The 24,643-nt window shown below is 45.7% G+C and overlaps 2 protein-coding genes across 3 annotated transcripts; one reads left to right on the forward strand and one right to left on the reverse strand.

Annotated features, from left to right (window-relative positions):
- Positions 1–460: 460 nt before the first annotated feature.
- Positions 461–8,918, forward strand: LOC123136489 (ABC transporter G family member 1). 2 transcript variants are annotated; one of them, XM_044555870.1, is made up of 9 exons: positions 461–1,070; positions 3,971–4,050; positions 6,100–6,564; positions 6,659–6,745; positions 6,842–6,970; positions 7,575–7,766; positions 7,851–7,937; positions 8,059–8,200; positions 8,294–8,918. In XM_044555870.1, the coding sequence occupies exons 1-9, from the start codon at positions 611–613 to the stop codon at positions 8,689–8,691; spliced, it is 2,040 nt and encodes a 679-aa protein (XP_044411805.1). In that variant the 5' UTR covers positions 461–610; the 3' UTR covers positions 8,692–8,918. The 2 variants fall into 2 exon arrangements, with proteins under 2 accessions (XP_044411805.1, XP_044411804.1); XM_044555869.1 differs by having other exon boundaries at positions 462–1,070; positions 8,059–8,918.
- A 1,287-nt stretch (positions 8,919–10,205) lies between these two features.
- Positions 10,206–12,015, reverse strand: LOC123136490 (uncharacterized). The gene has a single exon (XM_044555871.1). It carries the CDS (start codon positions 11,966–11,968, stop codon positions 10,718–10,720), a length of 1,251 nt encoding a protein of 416 aa, XP_044411806.1. The 5' UTR covers positions 11,969–12,015; the 3' UTR covers positions 10,206–10,717.
- Between the last annotated feature and the right edge of the window lie 12,628 nt (positions 12,016–24,643).

The following is a 24,643-nucleotide window of genomic DNA, read 5'->3' on the forward strand; positions in this document are numbered from 1 at the left end:
CAGCTTTGTGTCCCATGTCGGTGGCCAAGTTGGCCGGTGGTGCCCATGTCACGTGGGTTGAGTTGTATCGGTTTTAGCTCGGTTTTCCGTTAATTAACCGTGCAATTCTCTTCTTCTTAATCAATGAAAATGGCAAATCTTTTGCCCCGTTTCAAAAAAAACTTTATGTCCAATGCATTATTATTATTTTAGGTTAAGATTATTGTATTGTTTTTCCCCATCAAGAGAGTAGACGTTTTTCCTCCTATATTTTCAAAACAACAGCAAAAGACCCATAAAAACTCGGACGAGGCTCCTCTGACGTACTGCAGGGTGCAGTTGGGCCACTGACAGGTGGGCCCGAAAGCAAGTTGGCCCACCTGTCAGCGACCCAACTGCACCCTGCAGAGTACGTCAGGGGTGGCGAGTCCTAAAAACTCTGGTCATCGAGAGAGTACAATGCACAGTGCATGACGAGCATCCAGGAGAGTACAAATGCACAGTGCATCAGCCATGCCGAGTGCTATTAATTCACGCCCGGCCATGTAGCTAGCCACTGCTCCATGTACCAGCTCCGATCGATTGGGCCTCCGATCCGAGCCAAGAAGCTATCAGCTATACGTCGTGCGTCATGGCTGTCTCGTCGCCGCTGCCGCGGTGGGCGCCAACGCCGAGCCCGTCACGGCCGCTCTGGCGCTGGGGCGGCGGCACGCCCGACGCGCAAACCGGCTCCGGCGGGGGCAGCGCGGGCTGGTCGCTGGGCAGGATATTCCCGTGGGCGAGCGCCTGGCAGCGCCGTGCTCCCGCGGGCGTCGACGGTCGCGGGCCGGCGGGTTTTGACGGCGTGGAAGCAGCGCCGTCCACGAGGGCGGCGGTCGCGCCTGCGCCGGCCCGGTGGGCAGGCACGGACGAGGACCCCGGGGTGTTCCTGACGTGGGAGGACGTGTGCGTCACGGTGGCCGGCGGCACCTACGGGGCCCAGCCGGTGAGCATCCTGAGCGGGATCACCGGGCACGCGGGGCCGGGGGAGGTGCTCGCCATCATGGGGCCGTCCGGCTGCGGCAAGACCACGCTTCTCGATACTCTCGCAGGTTCGTCGTCTCCAGTTCACCACCCATGCATGCAAATGCAACGAAATCCTTCTTCTTTTGCTACGTTGTTTTTGCCAAACATGTGGGTGATGTTTCGTCCTTGCATGAGATGTGAACTATTGCATGGGCCACAGAGTGTAGACCGGAGAGGAACTAGAGGCAGCACGTCCATATGGAAGTAAAGGAAGAAATAGATCCTAAAAAAAAATAACTAGTAAATCCCAATTTCAGGACTCCTCCGCGGTGCTTTATGGTGGGCATTATCTAATCAATTTTGCAGATCTTATAGACTGATTTATTTTTTCTTTGTGCAAGTAGATTATCCTTCATCTTCCTCCTCTGGTCATCTTCCTTCTCCAACATGCATCTTCTTCCTCCCCAGTCCCCACCGGCGGCGACGCCTCGTCGTCCCCGCCTCCGACGAGGGCTAATCTCTAATCCGAGCAGCGTCTAAATAAAAGGGGCTCCCATTTACACCAGTCGACCTTCTTCCCAACTATCAAAGGTCAACTTGCACCCATAAAAGTTTCAGGAACTTATGAGTAGCCCACTCGTTGAAATATACCCCTTCCACATTTGCACGCTTTCTTTCAGAAGATTCAAAACCATGCTTGAAAAATAAAAATAAAATCTAGAAGCAATCTGGTCCGTAGATATTAGAGTTGTGGACGAAGACTTCTTTTTTAAGAGCCGACAACACAGTTATGATCTTCGTGAAACTTTTTTTTAGAGAGGAAGTGCCTCCCCAGACTTAGAACAAGTACAATAAGGTGACATAAGCATTCTATAAGGACTAGAATATTATATCTATAGTTAGAGAAGAGAGAACAAAAGCGGGCTCTTGGTCAGTACCGGGCTCTAATACAAGCTCCAAGACGCTTTGTGAGGTTGTAAGGTGGGTCAACTACTAATAAAATAGTACACATATAAAATTTATTATTGTACATGTCGGCTATAAATGACATGACAACTTCTTATAACTGATTGTTGGCCATATTATTAACTATACTCTTAAAAATGATTCCCTTACAAAGTTAAACATGAGTCACGAGGAAACTTAGAATCTAGATACGAGTATTGGTGTATCGTGACTAGAATCTAGATTAGAGGTCGGGCTTAGAGCAACTTGAACAGCTCCTTTAAAATTCTCCCTGTTAAAATGTTTATTTTGTCCTTGCCCTAAAATTTAGGAAAGTTTTTCGAAAGCAACTTTTTTCAGTTCTCCTACTTCTTTCCCTAAATGCATTTTTATTTTATTTTTAATTAAATAAAAAAGATAGTTACTAGGAACCGCCTGTCTGTGACACTCATGGGCGGTGCGTTGGATGTCGGCGAGGACGTGGCGGCTGCGGGCAGCACGGCTGGCGCGAGCGACGACGGCATCCCGGCGGCACGGGCGTAGTGGCGGCTGGCGCAAGCGGCTGCGGCATCCCAGCTGTGCGGGCGTGGGGGCGGCGGGATTGAGCGGCGGCTGCGGATACGAGGGATGGCACGGGCATGATGGGGAGACGGTGTTCCAATGCGGGCGGCGGCGGTGCGGACACAGGTGGAAGTTTCGGGCAGTTACAATCTGCAAAAATGATACTAGAAGGCCATCTTCTCGTAAATTAGCGGGAGAAAAGACCTCTTTTACGGGATCCTATAAGATAAAGCCAATTTACGGATGGGGGAACTGTTGAAGTTGCTCTTAGCCCTTAACGGGCGCCTACAATGGGGCTGCTAAGGGTTAAATTCCAGGATAGTTACGTGTTATTTCCATCTGAATCTAAGATTCCGGCTGGTGTGGATGCAAAAAGAGTCCCCGTGCGCCTCAGCTTTTTCGCTCACATGCTATCTAATCTTTTCTCATTTTTTCAACTCCGTGTAACGCCTCCAGCATTGGAAGGAGGGACTCTAACACGGACGCTGCGTTAAACTTCGCATATTTATTTTCAGCTAAGCGCCTATGCAAGCGTTGTCGGTGGCCTAAGTGTGTGCCATATACTCCCTCCATTTCATAATATAATTTGCATTTGATTTAAAAAATGTTTATATGCTTGATCAATCATCCACAATACAAAGTAAATAAAATATATTTCAAGATAATTATAATGACACTAGTGTAAAAAAACGTTCTTATATTATGGGATGGGGGGAGTACTAATTTAGTATTGTAGATATTGATAACTTTATGTGAACTTGGATCAAACAAAGATAAATTTGACTTTTAAAATAAACTAAGCCACCTTATATATATTGTTTTTGTCCATTACATTACATTCTATTACTAATGTAAATACAGACTGCAGTGCCATTGAATTATACCTTGGTGACAGAGAGATTTCTGTCTGAGCACCTACATCACGGCAGATCTTTTTTGTCGAAATAAAAGCACCATACAATAAAATAATGGATGAAGACTCAACGTCAAATTTAATGATGACACCAACTCAGCGAGCAGACCGTCCTGCGCATAAGAGACGGCCGTACTGTAGCCCCATGCTGCCTGATCCATTCCTTCCCTGATGCTCACTGTGCCTGTCGTCTGCCGCATGAATGAAACGGGCCTACACGAAGGTTCGAGAGGTGTGGATGGACGGGACTGGGAGCGGCTCGATCGGGTCACGCCACGTCAAAGCTTTCTTTCCGAGATACGTGCTTTATTGCTCTGTCGGTTTGTTTTTCTTCTTTGTCTACGGAGACATAATAAAAGCATCATTCAGCCAAAGGAGTTAGCGCAACCAACAAACGACTCAGACGTGGTAATGGTACTAGATAAAAATTCAGACGTGGTACTAGTACATGCGCATGTGCAGCACTGCAGAATGTTTGATTCAGAGTGTTAACTTCCTGAGCTACCAGTCTACCACAGGTACCTGGTTTTAACCACCGAAGCTGATTTTCTTTTCCTTCCGTCGCAGGAAGGTTGGGGCCCGGGATCACCGAGACCGGGTCGATCCTGATCAATGGCCGCCGGGAGAAGCTCGCCTTCGGAACCTCGGTACGTGAGACTAGAGAAAAATGGCTTTGGTGCTCTCTCGTAGTTTTTTTTTTGGGGCAAAAGAGGGGCTTCCCCTTCCGATTTCCATTAAAAGAAACCACGGTTCGACACAAACCACAACTGGAGAAATAAAAACAACCTGATCTGAAGCAAAGGGAAATCTGGAAAAGAAAAGATTAGGAGGGTGCTTGATCCAATGGACTTATTTTGTCTGACTAAAAATAGTCTTTTTAAGAGGCTAAAGTTTCAAGCACCCCTGACTAAAGAGGGACTAAAACTAGTCTTGAGACTAATTTTTTTTAGTCAAGGGTACCCCTACTAAAATGTGGATTAGTCCTCTCTCTCCTCATTTAACTCTCCTCCTTTAACACATGCGAGTTCTCGATTGGAGGCCTTGAAGGATAATAAATGCTCATTAACTTGATTTTAATCTCTTTAGTATTTAGATCCAAACATGGATGATGCTAACAAGTTTTAGTCCCACTACTTTTAGTCATGGAACTAAAACGTATCCAAACACCCTCTAGATCAGTAGTGCGAATTACAGCCGTGTCTTTTTATTCAACCCGGAGGGAGCGTTTCGCACAAACAAGGGTGGATTCAACATGTAATAGCTTCTGGCCAGGAAGAAACCAAAGGCAGCATCAGCCACTTGGAAGCGGAATGGACTGACAACTGTGCAAAGGGGCCATTGGTCCTCTTTGTCATTAAAACATACATCATTTCCGCGTCTCCAAACAGCCTAAAAACACAGATGTGATTCCAACAGTAACTAAGAATGTATGCTTCTTTGAAAAGCTCCTTGGCCAAGCTCCAAAGCAAATGGTTCAGATCAACAGGGGCAGGAGTAAGATTCAAAGCGCACTGCCATAAACTCAAGATGAAGTCCAGCAACAGAGCAACTAAAGAAAAGAAAAAAATGATCTACACTTTTATCTTGACCACAAAATGTGCAAGCCTTACTACCTATCCATACCCTCCTCAGCAGGCCATCTTTGGTCGGAATACACCTTTTTAGTCATCGGCCAAATGAAAACCTTGATTTTTGGGAGGGGCCTCAACTTTCCACATGAATTGTTGCGGGAAGTTAAAGAGTTGTTCAATATCATTTTCTGATGAAGAGAATTGGCTGCGGGTTTACCATTAGTGGTAAGCGTCCACCTCGCAGTGTACCTTTGATCATTTGAAACAACATCCTCACAATCATCTTTTATACTTTCCCAAAGCACCGAAGAATCACCCACAAAGAGCTCTCCTAAAATTGACACCATCCCAGCAGCAGAAGAGATGTTCTTACCAAAACAGGTATTGTATAACCTTCATTGAGACTGGCACAAAAGGTTTAGAACCTATCCACCAATACTCCCAAAACCTGGTATTTATACCATTCCCCATAATCTTCTTGCAATTTGTATAGAACAAATGTTTAACACTTCTCAGGCTGGACCAGATAGGGAACGCCTAACTGTGTGATGAACTGCAGACACATGCATTCTTGGCATACTTGTCAAGTAGAACAGTTTGCCACAGACATGCATTCCAAGTTAAATTAAGAACACCAGGGCCTCCTTGCTTTTTAGATCTACAAACAGTCGCCCAATTAACTAAGTGGTATTTCTTTTTATTATCATCTGTCTTGCTATATACTCCCTCCGTCCGGAAATACTTGTCGAAAAAATGCATAAAAATGGATGTATATAGAACCAAAATACGTCTAGATACATCCATCCCTCCGACAAGTATTTCCGGACGGAGGGAGTACTGTTCTAGCTCTAAGGAAGCTACATCTCTTCCTAACACCCACAGGAATGGGGTAGAAGGACATCACGTACAGTGGCATGTTACTAAGACATGCTTGTACCAAGGTGAATCTACCCTACCAGTAACATTATGCATTTTGCCCTGCCAGCAAGCACATCTGCTTTCTATCTTGTTTCATGCTTCCAATGCTTGTTTTCAATATTAGCAATTTGTTGAGTAGTGGTAGCGTACGATACGATCAATGTGTAGTCCAAGCTAACGACTGGATGCTGTGAACTGAACTTGAAGGCCTACGTGACCCAAGACAACGTGCTGATGTCGACGATGTCGGTGCGGGAGGCCATCTACTACTCAGCGCAGCTGCAGCTGCCGGGGAGCATGTCAGCGGAGGAGAAGCGGGCGCACGCGGACGCCGTGATCCGGGAGATGGGGCTGGGGGACGCCATGGACACGCGCATCGGCGGGCGGATGACCAAGGGCATCAGCGGCGGGCAACGGAAGCGGGTCACCATCTGCGTCGAGATGCTCACCCGCCCGCGGCTGCTCTTCCTCGACGAGCCCACCAGCGGGCTCGACAGCGCCGCCTCCTACCACGTCATGAGCCACATCGCCAGGGTCGCTGCGAGGGAGGGCATGACCGTCGTCGCCGCCGTGCACCAGCCCTGCGGCGACGTCTTCGACCTCTTCCACCGCCTCTGCCTCCTCGCCTACGGCCGGACCGTCTTCTTCGGACCAGCCTCCGACGCCACCCAGGTGAGGATACTGCATTTTACAAATGACAAATCCCTCTTTTCTCCATGGAAATGTTGGGTTTACAGGTTGTTTTGGTGTTCATTTCCTGTACCAGTTCTTCACTGAAAGTGGCTTCCCATGCCCACACCTGAGGAACCCTTCTGACCACTTCCTGAGGACAATCAACAAAGATTTTGACGAGGTAGTACCTATTTTTCCTCGTCATTTCTTTGTATGACAGTCTGAACATAAAGTACAGTATGTTATACTTTAGCTACGTGATCCCATATCCATGCAGGAAATTGTTGAGAGCTCCAAAGCTAGGAGAAAACCGGCAGCCGAAGCAATAGAGATCCTGACAGATGCTTACCAGTCCCCCGCTTATTCAGAGAAAACAATGGACCGGATAGCTGAGATGAAAGGGATAGTAAGTTGCTTACAGGCCCCATTTAGATTATTTTTTCTCAGGAATAAAGATTGTATTGTTTTGGCCAAAATTGTCAAGATGTGTGGTTACAAAAAAGAGATCACCCAAATGTGGACTAACCTGTATATAGTAACTGTAAATTGATTATTAGGATAAATTCAGTCAGTGAAATGCTCCCTCTAGTTCAGCAAAAAGTGGCGTTTAGACATTTTCACGGCCTTCAAAATGTAACTTTGGCCACTTGTGTCTGTTGTAGTATAATATGTACTCCCTCCGATACAAAATAAATTTGAACTAAAACCACGACACTTATTTGGATCGGAGGGAGTATATAATACCTAGTAAAGTTATAGCATGTTGGAAATATTTTTCAACAAATGCATATGATATCCAATCTGAATATTCAAAACATACTGGTGGTCAATGTTTTCAAAGTTCAGCTGAAGGGAGTAACATATTAATTCAGAACCTGTATAAGATCATGTCAATTTTCATTTCAATGAACCGGCAACAAACTTCTTGCCATGGAGTATATGGTGCTGACCTAGCGATGTTTACACATTCAAGATCAAATTCTTGTTCTAATATTTGAGCTATATTCCAGGGTGGAGCTCCATTTAGGAAGAGGGAACAAGCCAGCTTCTCAACAAAGCTCTTTGTGCTCACCAGAAGGTCATTTGTGAATATGCACAGGGACATAGGATACTACTGGATGCGTTTGGGTGTTTACCTGGGCATTGGCATTTGTCTTGGCACTATATTCTACCAAGTTGGCCACAGTTACAGTTCCATCCAGGTGAATTCTGTAAGACATGATTCATTAGGCAACATAAAATATTTTATATATCAACAAAACTGATTTGTTCCCCTGATTTTTCAGTCTAGATGTGAAGTCATAATGTATACGACAGCACTTATTACTTTCATGGCTATTGGAGGATTCCCTTCTTTTGTAGAGGATGTAAAGGTTGCTTTCTCTCTGCCATCAGACTAACATTTTCATAAGAGCACTTATATGTCCACACATTCACTCTATACTGAAAGTCTGAAATAAATAAATAAAGCCTGGCTGCACACTTTATTTCTAGGTATTCAGAAGGGAGAGGCTAAGCGGCCATTACGGCGTGGCGGAGTTTGTGATCTCAAACACGCTGTCGGCCACTCCATACCTAGCCGTCATCGCCGTGATCCCCGGCGCAATGCTGTATTACCTCACCGGGCTAATGAAAGGTCCTGACCGCTTCGCCTACTTCGTCATCAACCTGTGCATGTGCACACTGCTGGTGGAGAGCATGATGATGATCATCGCTGTCATTGTCCCAGACTTCCTGATGGGGATCATTGTTGGGGCCGGGGTGCAAGGGGTGATGATGCTCAATGGCGGTTTCTTCCGCCTCCCCAACGAACTCCCGAAGCCAGTGTGGAAGTACCCTTGCTACTACATCTCCTTCCACAAGTACGCGGTGCAGGGGTTCTACAAGAACGAGTTCATAGGGCAGACGTTCCCAAGCGACCAGCTGGTCGAGAAGAATGTCACCATCAGTGGCCTTTGGGTGCTGCAAGAGAAGCTGCAGGTGGAGATGGGGTACTCCAAGTGGGTCAACATTGCCATCCTTTGTGGGATGATGGTAGTGTACAGGGTCCTGTTCTTCGCAATTGTCAAGATAGCGGAGGAAGTCAGGCCAAAACTAAGGGGGATGAGATGCAAATTGTGTAAATAGATGATGGTGGAGATCTCATTTCTCTTCTTTTATTAAACTGTCATTGTGTATAAGAACACAGTATAGTCTATAGCTTGCTTTATGGGTTTACATAGACATACGAGAGGCTATGGCCCTGTTTGTATGGACTGTAGCTTCCTGGCAAAGAGCTGGAGGCATGAGGAAGATACGCTAAGAATTCAACATGCATGTATGCAAGTGGAGAACGAATACGGTTCATAGTACTAGTCTGCAGGTAGGAATGTTGCATGTGTTAGTCACACTTTCTTGACTGGATTCTCTTGAGGTGCATGTCTGATAGTTCTTAGTCAGGAATATAACACGCATGCTCTTTATTTGGAAAATAATGTGCCAATTTATATATCCAATAACCAGATGATAGCTTACAGTCTGCTACTGACAATGTCCGACAAATTAGACGGAGACAAAAAAAAACTAGATTTTGCAATTTCTTTCTCTAGAAGTCTTCCTTTTTCAAAAAAATTGTGCTAACAAAATAGAGATTAAAAACACATGATATTATATTACAGGCAAACCTTGCAAGTGAACAGGATAGAAATAAATGGTCAATGGTCTCATCCTGACAAAAATCTGACGATGCATATCAACCTTCCATCCTATTCTTAAAAGGGGGGATGTGATCATATGTCCTGTTTTGCTTTAGCTATTGATCATATGCCCTACTTATAAAGATGGCATCCCACCCTTCATTTATCACTTCAAAAACAGAAATGTCGAGACTAAGACAGATATCATATAGCATATGAAAGGAGAGATGAGGTTAGTAGTTCTTTCCAGAATATGGTGGTTCCATCCCCGACAATTCTTATGCTTATAGAATGAATCTTTCATGTCAGGGAAACCTGACCAAAATTGAGAATCTCCATTTATTTGTTTAATACCAGTAATGCAATGGTTTTGCCGTATTTCTCTTTTCTGCCAGAGGTGATCCTAGGTCTCAAGTTCGCAGAGCCATTGCTAGTAAGACCTTATTCATCATTTGAAGATCCAAAACCCCCAAGTCAACTTGTTCATTGGGTCTACAAATATAGGCCAGCCTACTAAATGATACTTCCTCTGTCCCTTATTACTTGACGCTCAAACGGATATATCTAGATGGATACATCCGTTTGAGCATCAAGTAATAAGGGACGGAGGGAGTATTTCCTAATATGTTGGTCTTCGTACCATAGGAACTATGCTCTGAAAAAATCTGTTCCCTTTCTGACCCCTAGATGTAAAAGAGCATGTTGCTAAGGCATGATTTAACCAGAGCAAGTCAACCACGAATTGTCAATATCATCCTTTGTCTCCAGCTAACCTATTTTCTGCCCTATTTTTAGTGGGTTTCAAAACCGAATTTCTTATTTTAATCTTATCAACAGGAGTTCAAAATGTAAACTATTTCATGGGAAGAATCCCAAATTGGAAGTGAATATTGTATTCAAGTAGATGGATAGGTATCTCATTTCAAAAATAAGGTGAATGAGAGGGAAAACAAAACAATGGAGTGATTGGGAGAAAATAAAAAGGCCAAGTGGAACCTCTTACAGGCATTTACATATGAAGAGTCTAAATTCTGTCCAACGGACAACACAACATAGGTATAGGATAGAAATTACAACGCTACAGATAAAAGGTGGAATCTCGGTCTCAAAGGAGGTGGAATGCCATATGTTCAAAAATGCAGGCAGTCATATAGAGCCATAGACTTGTGCTGAATGGCACAGTGGAAAGTGAAGGGACTTTAACATTTGCAAACAAATAAATCGGCATATTGCCGAGCCTGCGCTACTACTAAACTTAGTACTGCTGGACCTTGGGCATGATAAAGAAAATAAGTATCAAATGAAAAATAAAAACATAAGCAAGCATTTGGCGAATGCTACAAAATATAGATACTCCAATTTACCCGTGTCACAAACAAAAACAACCTTTTTTTTATCGTCACCTCGAACATATCATTACTACAATACCATCTAGTGGCCAAACGAAGGAAATGTCAGGATACCTTGTCCGCATTTTGTCAAGCACCTTCAAGTTGAGGGTTCACCTTGTTGTCTATCAAAGAAGGAGGCCATGCCATGATGTAGGGGTGGACATGGCCGTCGAATCTCCTCCGAAAGAGCGTGCCCAGCTCTCCTGTCTCCATGCATAGAGACAGGAACCAACAAGGATCATTTGCGTCAACCAACATATCCATGGTACAGAAGTACACAAATCCACCAATAATGGCCAAAACCTTCAGTTCAGAATGCTCGTCAAGTGTACCGTCGGTGACCTCGACAATCGTCTCCAACGGAATCCTCTTGTGGAATTTCCATTTCTCAATTCCATCATGACCGGCTCGCCAGACCCAGACAAAAAGATGAAAATCAACTGGGCAGACAATGCAAGGCTTTCCATCCTTGGTCTCGCCAACCTTAAACATTAAATCATGACCCACCAAAACTCGCGGCACATCCACCTGGGAGAATTGCAGTGTCGCGGTGTTCAGCACGAGAATGTAGGCTAGATTTTTGTGTATCCAGTAGACGAACCCATTCACCATTGTGCCAAGTTGAAGCCAGTGTTCGTCCTCAGGCAGTGGCGTCACAGGCTCGGACCACGGGAGCATCTGCCACTCCCTGCTTTCTGATGAGAAGACGGCGGCACGCGCCCGCGACTCATCGTAACAGGTGTAGACCAGGCGCAGCGCTTCGCCGCCCTCTTCGGAGGAGAGGATGTAGCACCCAAGAGAGGAGGCGACGCCGTGCCCGTCGTCGAAGATCTCGTCGGGCGGCTGGGGGATGAGATCCAGGGCCCGTGTGAGGGGGTTGTAGACGGCGTACTGCTCCAGGCTTCCGTGTTCGAGGAGGACGTAGCCGTCGCGGCAGTCTTGTATGACCCACTCCGGTAAGGCGTCGTCGTCGTCGTCGTCGTCGTCGGGGAGGCGGGTGAGGAAGAAATCGGCGCCGCGGACGACGGCGGCGAGGTCAGGGTCGGAGCGGCGGCGGAGGGGTGCGAAGGCGGGGATGGAGGGGCCGTCGGGGTCGAAGAAGAGGCCGAGGAGAGGTGGTGGACGGGCCTCCCGGAAGCTGCGGCGGAAGGCGGGGGACGACCGGACGGCGTGGAAAAAGGTGCGGCAGCTGAGGGCCGCACAGACAAGGGTCGGTAGGGAGGGGAGGCGGAGGAAGATCTCGCGGAGGAGATCATCGTCGAGAGCGGTTACGGTGGTGGGAGCGGGTGGTCGCTGTGACTTCGCCGCCGGCGGCGGCGGTGACTGCTGCGAGGTCATGGCTTACGCTCAACAGAGTGGAAAGGACGCTCTTATTTAGGAGATAATCTTACATGAGGCGAAATAGAGAATGGAGAGCTTTATTTTTTAACTTTTCTAGAAATTGAGAGCTTTATTTAAAACAATAATAATTTTGCGTGGGAAATTGAGAGCTTTATAACGTAAGGCTGGTCATAGTGGGAGTAACATAGGTAGTAACATAGATGCCACATAAGCAAAATTGGTGATGTGGCAAGTAGTTAATGAGAAGAGAGGCAAATAGAGTAACATAATATGTTACCATCACATAGCGGTTTCCAATGCATAATGAGTCTACAAAGTAATAAATGAAGGCAACTATGTTACCACACCTATGACACTACCCACTATGAAGGTAGTAACATAGACTAGTAACATATGTATGTTACTAGTCTAAGTTACTCTCCACTATGACCAGCCTAATGGGAGCACGGTCTAGCCGTGCTCACCGTTAGATTTTGATGATTTTTTTGGTGAGAATCAGATTTTGATGATTAATGACAAGACAAATACAATTAAAATGACGAACTTAGACATGTTTTTGAGTTGAAACATCATTGGTGATACCATCCTTTTTTAGCATGGATATAGGTCATAACCAGGCGCACAACACACAACACCACATGCACGCACCCACCCCACTAAACACACCTGCTATGTGTCTACCAAGATCTATAATCTATACACATGCGACACGTCTTAAGAAACTTCCGAAGTCATCCAACTCCGTGAATAGCTCGTAGATGTGTGATGTACCTGCAAGGGGAAAATACCCCAAGTGAGACACCCACGTCGATCCTAGGGATCGATCTTGGGCGGGCAGGGTGGCCACTGCCAACCCCAACCATCGAGCCACGTCTCGTCCTTCAAGCTGATAGTTTGTATTGTTATATTCTTATGGTGAATTCACAATTCACATTGTAGAACAATCATATTATCAAAAACATAATATGCAAGTTAATTAGGAATGAACTATATCTCAAAATCTTAAACCAAATCCTCAAGTTTTCCACTCAAATTCCTGGGGTTTTAGCTTTTCTGATACTTTCAAGTATTATTTCTACTCGATACTACTAGTTGTATGTGGAATGAATGTTTTTTATGTTTTCCAAGTTTGCTTCGGAACTGCCAAGAAATTCTCTTGCATACCAACGGACTCCTTTTCAATTGACACCATCTCTATTAGGTCTTGTACCTCTGAGCATAACATTTTCTAGCAGCAAGCCATGATGGAATATGCATTTTATTAACTGTTTGTGGGTGATGCCAACGAGGCATTTATGCGTCTTAGGATTCGTGTTCGAACCTCCACCAAAGAGTAGGAAAAAAATCACAATGTCAATTGTGTTTGCAATCTTGCAATCCCTTTTCTTCTGTTTGTGGGTGATGCCAACGAGGCATTTATGCATCTTAGGATTCGTGTTCGAACCTCCACCAAAGAGTAGGGAAAAAATCATAATGTCAATTGTGTTTGCAATCCCTTTTCTTTACCCCACTACTCTCTTGCAAGTTTCGCTTCTGCATTCATATGTTGTTGTAGAGTTGCACGTGTAGGTGTTCCTAAGATTCCAAGTACAAATAGCTAACTTTGCCAACTAAATTTTGGAGTAATTTTTTTGTTAGGACCATTCACCCCCACCCCAACCCCCTCTAGTCCATAGAAGTCGATCCATTGTTTTGTTGGTTTCACTTTTTTGCTTACTTCTGCTTAGTGATTGACATCTATAATTATTCGACTAACCATCATGGGATGCTGGAGTATTTGGACTCAACAGAAGATAAACATATTCAGAAATGTTGTTCAAGATATCAATGGTTGGAGACATTATCTTGAAAAATGTCCCAAGATCACTGTGTTATGAAATAACAAAAGGCAGAACTATTAAACAATTGGTACACAGTTAACTTGTGAACCATACAGTTTACGGTTCCCTTCAATTTTTCCATGTGGCCTAGAAAAGGAATTGGATAGCTTTTCTTTATTTTAATTTTCACTTTACATATATTTTGTAAATTATTATTAATATGAAACATTGGTCTACGGTTCCTGGGTCAAAAGAAAATTTCTTTGACTAACCGACCAACCTTTCTTAAAGTGATAAATCAAGAGTTTCAAGCTTTGCAGCTTTTTAAGATTAGGAGGGTCCATTGCCAACACTACAAATTAGTTAGCCTAATGACCAATGTGGTATTTTACTTCTTGGGTATTTTTGCCCCCTTTCCTTCCTCTTTTGTCAATAACTGTCATTCGAGGTTTTGTTTGATGACCAACATATATATGTGCGAGTGATCTTGGCTTTGTATCCCGGTTTCAATTCTCTTTCCATCCATGTTCATTTTTTCCAAGAATTTAGCTTATATTCCCTTTCCATTTGTGTTGATTCAAAACTTTCTAATAATTGTCATTCCGTGTGACCGTTGTCTGGATCACATAATATGCAAAATGTATCAAAACCGTGGAATACGAGAATAGGCTGTGCAACACGCAATGCATTAATCGGTGCACCAGACACGTATATATGAGTACAGAAGGGGCCACAACCTCGACTATATAGAGGAAACAAGAGGTGGGCCCAATACACAATATACACGTACACAATATACTCAACACCCCCCGCAGTCGAAGCGGCGCCAGTGACGCACATACTGGAACCAAACTCCTCGAAGGTGGAAGTCGGCAGGCCCTTCGTCATCACATCGGCGAACTGTTGTGCAGCCGGAACATGGAGAACCCGAATACGTCCAAGGGCCACCTGCTCGCGCACAAAGTGAATGTCCATCTCAATCTGCTTCGTCCGGCGATGATGAACGGGGTGGGCGGAGAGGTACACCGCAGAGACGTTGTCATAGTAGACAACCTAGCCTGGGAGACATCGTGATGCAACTGTTGGAAATATGCCCTAGATGCAATAATAAAATGGTTATTATTGTATTTCATTGTTCATGGTAATTGTCTATTGTTCATGCTATAATTGTATTAACTGGAAACCGTAATACATGTGTGAATACATAGACCACAACATGTCCCTAGTGAGCCTCTAGTTGACTAGCTCGTTGATCAATAGATGGTTATGGTCTCCTGACCATGGACATTGGATGTCATTGATAACTGGATCACATCATTAGAAGAATGATGTGATGGACAAGACTCAAACCCTAAGAATAGCACAAGATCGTGTAGTTCATTTGCTAAAAGCTTTTCTAATGTCAAGTATCATTTCCTTAGACCATGAGATTGCGCAACTCCCGGATACCGTAGGAATACTTTGGGTGTACCAAACGTCACAATGTAACTAGGTGGCTATAAAGGTACACTACAGGTATCTCCGAAAGTGTCTGTTGGGTTGGCATGAATCGAGACTGGGATTTGTCACTCCGTATGACGGAGAGGTATATCTGGGCCCACTCGGTAATGCATCATCATACTGAGCTCAATGTGACTAAGTAGTTAGTCACGGGATCATGCATTATAGAACGAGTAAAGTGACTTTCCGGTAACGAGATTGAACGAGGTATTGGGATACCGATAACCGAATCGCGGGCAAGTAATGTACCGATTGACAAAGGGAATTGTATACGGGATTGCTTGAATCCCCGGCATCGTTGCTCATCTGATGAGATCATCGTGGAACATGTGGGAGCCAACATGGGTATCCAGATCCCGCTATTGGTTATTGACCAGAGAGATGTCTCGGTCATGTCTACATGCCTCTCGAACCGTAGGGTCTACACACTTAAGGTTCGATGATGCTAGGGTTATAGGGAAAGTTTGTATGTGGTTACCGAATGTTGTTCGGAGTCCCGGATGAGATCTCGGACATCACGAGGAGTTCCGGAATGGTCCGGAGGTAAAGAATAATATATAGGAAGTGAGGTTTTGGACACCAGAGTATTTCAAGCGTCACCGGAAGGGTTCCGGGGGTCCAACGGGAGGGGCCACTAGCCCCGGAGGCTTGCATGGGCCAAGAGTGGGAAGGGACTGTTGGAAATATGCCCTAGAGGCAATAATAAATGGATTATTATTATATTTCCTTGTTCATGATAATTGTCTTTTATTCATGCTATAATTGTATTATCCGGAAATCGTAATACACGTGTGAATACATAGACCACAATACGTCCCTAGTAAGCCTCTAGTTGACTAGCTCGTTGGTCAACAGATAGTCATGGTTTCCTGACTAACATTAGATGTCGTTGACAACGGGATCACATCATTAGGAGAATGATGTGATGGACAAGACTCATTCCTAAGCATAGCACAAGATCGTGTAGTTCGTTTTGCTAGAGCTTTTCCAATGTCAAGTATCTCTTCCTTAGACCATGAGATCGTGTAACTCCTGGATACCGTAGGAGTGCTTTGGGTGTACCAAATGTCACAACGTAACTGGGTGACTATAAAGGTGCACTACAGGTATCTCCGAAAGTGTCTGTTGGGTTAACACGGATCGAGACTAGGATTTGTCACTCCGTGTTACGGAGAGGTATCACTGGGCCCACTCGGTAGTGCATCATCATAATGAGCTCAAAGTGACCAAGTGTCTGGTCACGGGATCATGCATTATGGTACGAGTAAAGTGACTTGCCGGTAACGAGACTGAACGAGGTATTGGGATACCGACGATCGAGTCTCGGGCAAGTAACATACCGTCTGACAAAGGGAATAGTATATGGGGTTACTTGAACCCTCGACATCATGGTTCATCCGATGAGATCATCGAGGAGTATGTGGGAGCCAACATGGGTATCCAGATCCCGCTGTTGGTTATTGACTGGAGAGCCGTCTCGGTCATGTCTACATGTCTCCCGAACCCGTAGGGTCTACACACTTAAGGTTCGGTGACGCTAGGGTTGTATGAATATGAGTATGCAGCAAACCGAATGTTGTTCGGAGTCCCGAATGAGATCCCGGACATCACGAGGAGTTCCGGAATGGTCCGGAGGTAAAGTAAACTATATAGGAAGTGCTGTTTCGGCCATCGGGAAAGTTTCGGGGTCACCCGGTATTGTACCGGGACCACCGGAAGGGTCCCGGGGGTCCACCGGGTGGGGCCACCTATCCCAGAGGGCCCCGTGGGCTGAAGTGGGAGGGGAACCAGCCCCTAGTGGGCTGGTGCACCCCCCTTGGCCCCCCCTCGCCTAGGGTTGGAAACCCTAGGTGGAGGGGGCGCACCACTTGCCTTGGGGGGCACTCCACCCCCCTTGGCTGCCGCCCCCCTTGGGAGATTGATCTCCCAGGGCCGGCACCCCCCCTGGGGGCCTATATAAAGGAGGGCAGGGGGGAGGGCAGCCACACCCAAGTCTTGGCGCCTCCCTCCCCCTGCTACACCTCGTCCTCCTCCCGCAGCAGCTTGGCGAAGCCCTGCCGGAGTTCTGCTGCATCCACCACCATGCCGTCGTGCTGCTGGATCATCATCAACCTCTCCTTTCCCCTTGCTGGATCAAGACGGAGGAGACATCACGCTGACCGTACGTGTGTTGAACGCGGAGGTGCCGTCCGTTCGGCGCTAGGATCTCCGGTGATAGGATCACGACGAGAACGACTACCTCAACCCCGTTCTTTTGAACGCTTCCGCTCGCGATCTACAAAGTGGTACGTAGATGCATCTCTCCCATGACTCGTTTCTTAGATGAACTCATAGATGGATCTTGGTGAAACCATAGGAATTTTTTTATTTTCTGCAACGTTCTCCAACAGTGGCATCATGAGCTAGGTCTATGCGTAGTTCTCTATTGCACGAGTAGAACACAATTTTGTTGTGGGCGTAGATCTTGTCAACTTGCTTACCGCTACTAGTCTTTTCTTGCTTCAGTGGTATTGTGGGATGAAGCGGCCCGGACCGACCTTACACGTACGCTTACGTGAGACAGGTTCCACCGACTGACATGCACTAGTTGCATAAGCTGGCTAGCGGGTGTCTGTCTCTCCTACTTTAGTTGGAGCGGATTAGATGAAAACGGTCCTTATGAAGGGTAAATAGAAGTTGACAAAATCACGTTGTGGTTATTCGTAGGTAAGAAAACGTTCTTGCTAGAACCCAATTGCAGCCACGTAAAAGATGCAACAACAATTAGAGGACGTCTAACTTGTTTTTGCAGCAATTGTCATGTGATGTGATATGGCCAGAAGTTGTGATGAATGATGAATGATATATTGTGATGTATGAGATCATGTTCTTGTAATAGGAATCACGACTTGCATGTCGATGAGTATGACAACCGGCAGGAGCCATAGGAGTTGTCTTTATTTTTTGTATGACCTGCGTGTCATTGAAGAACGCCATGTAAATTACTTTACTTTATTGCTAAACGCGTTAGCCATAGAAGTAGAAGTAGTCGTTGGCGTGACAACTTCATGAAGACACAATGATGGAGATCATGGTGTCATGCCGGTGACGAAGATGATCATGGAGCCCCGAAGATGGAGATCAAAGGAGCTATATGATATTGGCCATATCATGTCACTATTATATAATTGCATGTGATGTTTATTATGTTTATGCATCTTGTTTACTTAGAACGGCGGTAGTAAATAAGATGAGCCCTTATAATAATTTCAAGAAAGTGTTCCCCCTAACTGTGCACCGTTGCTAAAGTTCGTCGTTTCGAAGCACCACGTGATGATCGGGTGTGATAGATCCTTACGTTCACATACAACGGGTGTAAGACAGATTTACACATGCAGAACACTTAGGGTTAACTTGACGAGCCTAGCACGTACAGACATGGTCTCAGAACACAGAGACCGGAAGGTCAAACATGAGTCGTATGGAAGATACGATCAACATGGAGATGTTCACCGATGATGACTAGTCCGTCTCACGTGATGATCGAACACGGCCTAGTCGACTCGGATTGTGTAACACTTAGATGACTAGAGGGTTGTCTAATCTGAGTGGGAGTTCATTAAATAATTTGATTAGATGAACTTAATTATCATGAACTTAGTCTAAAACTTTTGCAAAATATGTCTTGTAGATCAAATGGCCAACGCTCATGTCAACATGAACTTCAACGCGTTCCTAGAGAAAACCAAGCTGAAAGATGATGGCAGAAACTATTCGGACTGGGTCCGGAACCTGAGGATCATCCTCATAGCAGCCAAGAAAGATTATGTCCTAGATGCACCGCTAGGTGAAGCACCCATCCCAGAGAACCAAGACGTTATGAACACTTGGCAATCACGTGTTGATGATTACTCCCTCGTTCAGTGCGGCATGCTTTATAGCTTAGAACCGGGGCTCCAAAAGCGTTTTGAGAAACACGGAGCATATGAGATGTTCGAGGAGCTGAAAATGGTTTTCCAAGCTCATGCCCGGGTCGAGAGATATGAAGTCTCCGACAAGTTCTATAGTTGTAAGATGGAGGAAAACAGTTCTGTCAGTGAGCACATACTCAAAATGTCTGGGTTGCACAACCGCCTGTCCCAGTTGGAGATCAACCTCCCGGATGAGGCGGTCATTGACAGAATCCTTCAGTCGCTCCCACCGAGTTACAAGAGCTTTGTGTTGAACTACAATATGCAGGGGATGGTGAAGACCATTCATGAAGTATTTTCAATGCTAAAGTCAGCAGAGGTTGAAATCAAGAAAGAACATCAAGTGTTGATGGTCAATAAGACCACTAAGTTCAAGAAGGGCAAGGGTAAGAAGAACTTCAAGAAGGACGGCAAAGATGTTACCGCGCCCGGTAAGCCAGTTGCCGGGAAGAAGTCAAAGAATGGACCCAAGCCTGAGACTGAGTGCTTTTATTGCAAAGGGAAGGGTCACTGGAAGCGGAACTGCCCCAAATACTTAGCGGACAAGAAGGCCAGCAACACTAAAGGTATATTTGATATACATGTAATTGATGTGTACCTTACCAGTACTCGTAGTAACTCCTGGGTATTTGATACCGGTGCCGTTGCTCACATTTGTAACTCACAGCAGGAGGTGCGGAATAAGCGGAGACTGGCGAAGGACGAGGTGACGATGCGCGTCGGGAATGGTCCCAAGGTCGATGTGATCGCCGTCGGCACGCTACCTCTACATTTACCTACGGGATTAGTTTTAAACCTCAATAATTGTTATTTAGTGCCAAGTTTGAGGATGAACATTGTATCTGGATCTCGTTTGATACGAGATGGCTACTCATTTAAATCCGAGAATAATGGTTGTTTTGTTTATATGAGAGATATGTTTTATGGTCATGCCCCGATGGTCAATGGTTTATTCTTAATGAATCTCGAACGTAATGTTACACATATTCATAATGTGAATACCAAAAGATGTAAAGTTGATAACGATAGTCCCACATACTTGTGGCACTGCCGCCTTGGTCACATTGGTGTCAAGCGCCTGAAGAAGCTCCATGCTGATGGACTTTTAGAGTCTCTAGATTATGAATCATTTGACACATGCAAACCATGCCTCATGGGCAAAATGACCAAGACTCCGTTCTCCGGAACAATGGAGCGAGCAACCAACTTATTGGAAATCATACATACTGATGTGTGTGGTCCAATGAGCGTTGAGGCTCGCGGAGGATATCATTATGTTCTCACTCTCACTGATGACTTGAGTAGATATGGGTATGTCTACTTGATGAAACACAAGCCTGAGACCTTTGAAAAGTTCAAGGAATTTCAGAATGAAGTAGAGAATCAACGTGACCGAAAGATAAAATTCTTACGATCGGATCGTGGAGGAGAATATTTAAGTCATGAATTTGGTACACACTTAAGAAAATGTGAAATCGTTTCACAACTCACGCCGCCTGGAACACCACAGCGTAACGGTGTGTCCGAACATCGTAATCGCACTCTATTGGATATGGTGCGATCTATGATGTCTCTTACCGATTTACCGCTATCATTTTGGGGATACGCTCTAGAGATAGCTACATTCACTTTAAATAGGGCACCGTCTAAATCCGTTGAGACGATGCCGTATGAATTATGGTTTGGGAAGAAACCTAAGCTGTCGTTTCTAGAAGTTTGGGGATGCGATGCTTATGTCAAGAAACTTCAACCTGAAAAGCTCGAACCCAAGTCGGAAAAATGCGTCTTCATAGGATACCCTAAGGAAACCATTGGGTATACCTTCTACTTAAGATCCGAGGGCAAGACCTTTGTTGCCAAGAACGGATCCTTTCTGGAAAAAGAGTTTCTCTCGAAAGGAGTAAGTGGGAGGAAAGTAGAACTCGATGAAGTACTACCTCTTGAACCGGAAAGTAGTGCAGCTCAGGAAAATGTTCATGTGGTGCCTACACCGACTGGAGAGGAAATTAATGATGATGATCAAGGTACTTCTGATCAAGTTGCTACTGAACTTCGTAGGTCCACAAGGACACGTTCCACACCAGATTGGTATGGCAACCCTGTCTTGGAAATCATGTTGTTAGACAACGGTGAACCTTCGAACTATGAAGAAGCGATGGCGGGCCCAGATTCCAACAAATGGCTTGAAGCCATGCAATCCGAGATAGAATCCATGTATGAAAACAAAGTATGGACTTTGACTGACTTGCCCGATGATCGGCGAGCGATAGAAAACAAATGGATCTTTAAGAAGAAGACATACGCGGATGGTAATGTAACCATCTGTAAAGCTCGACTTGTCGCTAAGGGTTATCGACAAGTTCAAGGGATTGACTACGATGAGACTTTCTCTCCAGTAGCGAAGCTTAAGTCCGTCTGAATCATGTTAGCAATTGTCGCATACTATGATTATGAGATATGGCAGATAGACGTCAGAACGGCATTCCTTAACGGGCATCTTAAGGAAGAACTATATATGATGCAGCCAGAGGGTTTTGTCGATCCTAAGAATGTTAACAAAGTATGCAAGCTCCAGCGATCTATTTATGGGCTGGTGCAAGCATCTCGGAGTTGGAACATTCGCTTTGATGAGATGATCAAAGCGTTTGGGTTTATGCAGACTTATGGAGAAGCCTGCGTTTACAAGAAAGTGAGTGGGAGCTCTGTAGCATTTCTCATATTATATGTAGATGGCATACTTTTGATGGGAAATGATATAGAATTCTTGGACAACATTAAGGCCTACTTGAATAAGTGTTTTTCAATGAAGGACCTTGGAGAAGCTGCTTACATATTAGGCATCAAGATCTATAGGGATAGATCAAGACGCCTCATAGGTCTTTCACAAAGCACATACCTTGATAAGATTTTGAAGAAGTTCAAAATGGATCAGTCCAAGAAAGGGTTCTTGCCTGTACTGCAAGGTGTGAGATTGAGCTCGGCTCAATGCCCGACCACAGCAAAAGATAAAGAAGAGATGAGCATCATCCCCTATGCCTCAGCCATAGGATCTATTATGTATGCCATGCTGTGTACCAGACCTGATGTAAACCTTGCCATAAGTTTGGTAGGAAGGTACCAAAGTAATCCCGGCAAGGAACACTGGACAGCGGTCAAGAATATCCTGAAGTACCTGAAAAGGACAAAGGACATGTTTCTCGTTTATGGAGGTGACGAAGAGCTCGTCATAAAGGGTTACGTCAACGCTAGCTTCGACACAGATCTGGATGACTCTAAGTCACAAACCGGATACGTGTATATGTTGAATGGTGGAGCAGTAAGCTGGTGCAGCTGCAAGCAGAGCGTCGTGGAGGGATCTACATGTGAAGCGGAGTACATGGCAGCCTCGGAGGCAGCGCATGAAGCAATTTGGGTGAAGGAGTTCATCACCGACCTAGGAGTCATACCCAATGCGTCGGGGCCGATCAAACTCTTCTGTGACAACACTGGAGCTATTGCCCTTGCCAAGGAGCCCAGGTTTCACAAGAAGACCAGGCACATCAAGCGTCGCTTCAACTCCATCCGTGAAAATGTTTAAGATGGAGACATAGATATTTGCAAAGTACATACAAATCTGAATGTTGCAGATCCGTTGACTAAACCTCTCTCGCGAGCAAAACATGATCAACACCAAAACTCTATGGGTGTTCGATTCATCACAATGTAACTAGATTATTGACTCTAGTGCAAGTGGGAGACTGTTGGAAATATGCCCTAGAGGCAATAATAAATGGATTATTATTATATTTCCTTGTTCATGATAATTGTCTTTTATTCATGCTATAATTGTATTATCCACAAATCGTAATACACGTGTGAATACATAGACCACAATACATCCCTAGTAAGCCTCTAGTTGACTAGCTCGTTGGTCAACAGATAGTCATGGTTTCCTGACTATGGACATTAGATGTCGTTGACAACGGGATCACATCATTAGGAGAATGATGTGATGGACAAGACCCATTCTTAAGCATAGCACAAGATCGTGTAGTTCGTTTTGCTAGAGCTTTTCCAATGTCAAGTATCTCTTCCTTAGACCATGAGATCGTGTAACTCCCGGATACCATAGGAGTGCTTTGGGTGTACCAAACGTCACAACGTAACTGGGTGACTATAAAGGTGCACTACAGGTATCTCCGAAAGTGTCTGTTGGGTTGACACGGATCGAGACTGGTATTTGTCACTCCGTGTTACGGAGAGGTATCACTGGGCCCACTCGGTAGTGCATCATCATAATGAGCTCAAAGTGACCAAGTGTCTGGTCACGGGATCATGCATTACAGTACGAGTAAAGTGACTTGCCGGTAGCGAGACTGAACGAGGTATTGGGATACCGACGATCGAGTCTCGGGCAAGTAACATACCGTCTGACAAAGGGAATAGTATACGGGGTTGCTTGAACCCTCGACATCGTGGTTCATCCGATGAGATCATCGAGGAGTATGTGGTAGCCAACATGGGTATCCAGATCCCGCTGTTGGTTATTGACCGGAGAGCCGTCTCGGTCATGTCTACATGTCTCCGAAACCCGTAGGGTCTACACACTTAAGGTTCGGTGACGCTAGGGTTGTATGAATATGAGTATGCAGCAAACCGAATGTTGTCCGGAGTCTCGGATGAGATCCCGGACATCATGAGGAGTTCCGGAATGGTCCGGAGGTAAAGAAAAGTATATAGGAAGTGCTGTTTCGGCCATCGGGAAAGTTTCAGCGTCACCCGGTATTGTACCGGGACCACCGGAAAGGTCCCGGGGGTCCACCGGGTGGGGCCACCTATCCCGGAGGGCCCCGTGGGCTGAAGTGGGAGGGGAACCAGCCCCTAGTGGGCTGGTGCGCCCCCCCTTGGGCCCCCCTGCGCCTAGGGTTGGAAACCCTAGGTGGGGGGGCGCACCACTTGCCTTGGGGGGCACTCCACCCCCCTTGGCCGCCGCCCCCCCTTGGGAGATTGATCTCCCAGGGCCGGTGCCCCCCTGGGGGCCTATATAAAGGAGGGCAGGGGGGAGGGCAGCCGCACCCAAGTCTTGGCGCCTCCCTCCCCCTGCTACACCTCGTCCTCCTCCCGCAGCAGCTTGGCGAAGCCCTGGCGGAGTTCTGCTGCATCCACCACCACGCCGTCGTGCTGCTGGATCATCATCAACCTTTCCTTTCCCCTTGCTGGATCAAGACGGAGGAGACATCACACCGCCCGTACATGTGTTGAACGCGGAGGTGCCGTCCGTTCGGCGCTAGGATCTCTGGTGATAGGATCACGACGAGAACGACTACCTCAACCCCGTTCTTTTGAACGCTTCCGCTCGCGATCTACAAAGTGGTATGTAGATGCATCTCTCCCATGACTTGTTGCTTAGATGAACTCATAGA

This window comes from Triticum aestivum, chromosome 6B (assembly GCF_018294505.1).
Source record: "Triticum aestivum cultivar Chinese Spring chromosome 6B, IWGSC CS RefSeq v2.1, whole genome shotgun sequence".
Classification (NCBI taxonomy): Eukaryota; Viridiplantae; Streptophyta; class Magnoliopsida; order Poales; family Poaceae; genus Triticum; species Triticum aestivum.

What these genes read in the sequence shown, in the direction of transcription:
- LOC123136489 (XM_044555869.1), top strand. Translation starts at nt 611, where the DNA reads ATGGCTGTCTCGTCGCCGCTGCCGCGGTGGGCGCCAACGCCGAGCCCG. An exon ending in TCAACAAAGATTTTGACGAG is followed by an intron (nt 6,746 to 6,841) that starts GTAGTACCTATT and finishes ATATCCATGCAG; the next exon opens with GAAATTGTTGAGAGCTCCAA. An exon ending in CTTTTGTAGAGGATGTAAAG is followed by an intron (nt 7,938 to 8,058) that starts GTTGCTTTCTCT and finishes CTTTATTTCTAG; the next exon opens with GTATTCAGAAGGGAGAGGCT.
- LOC123136490 (XM_044555871.1), bottom strand. Translation starts at nt 11,968, where the DNA reads ATGACCTCGCAGCAGTCACCGCCGCCGCCGGCGGCGAAGTCACAGCGA.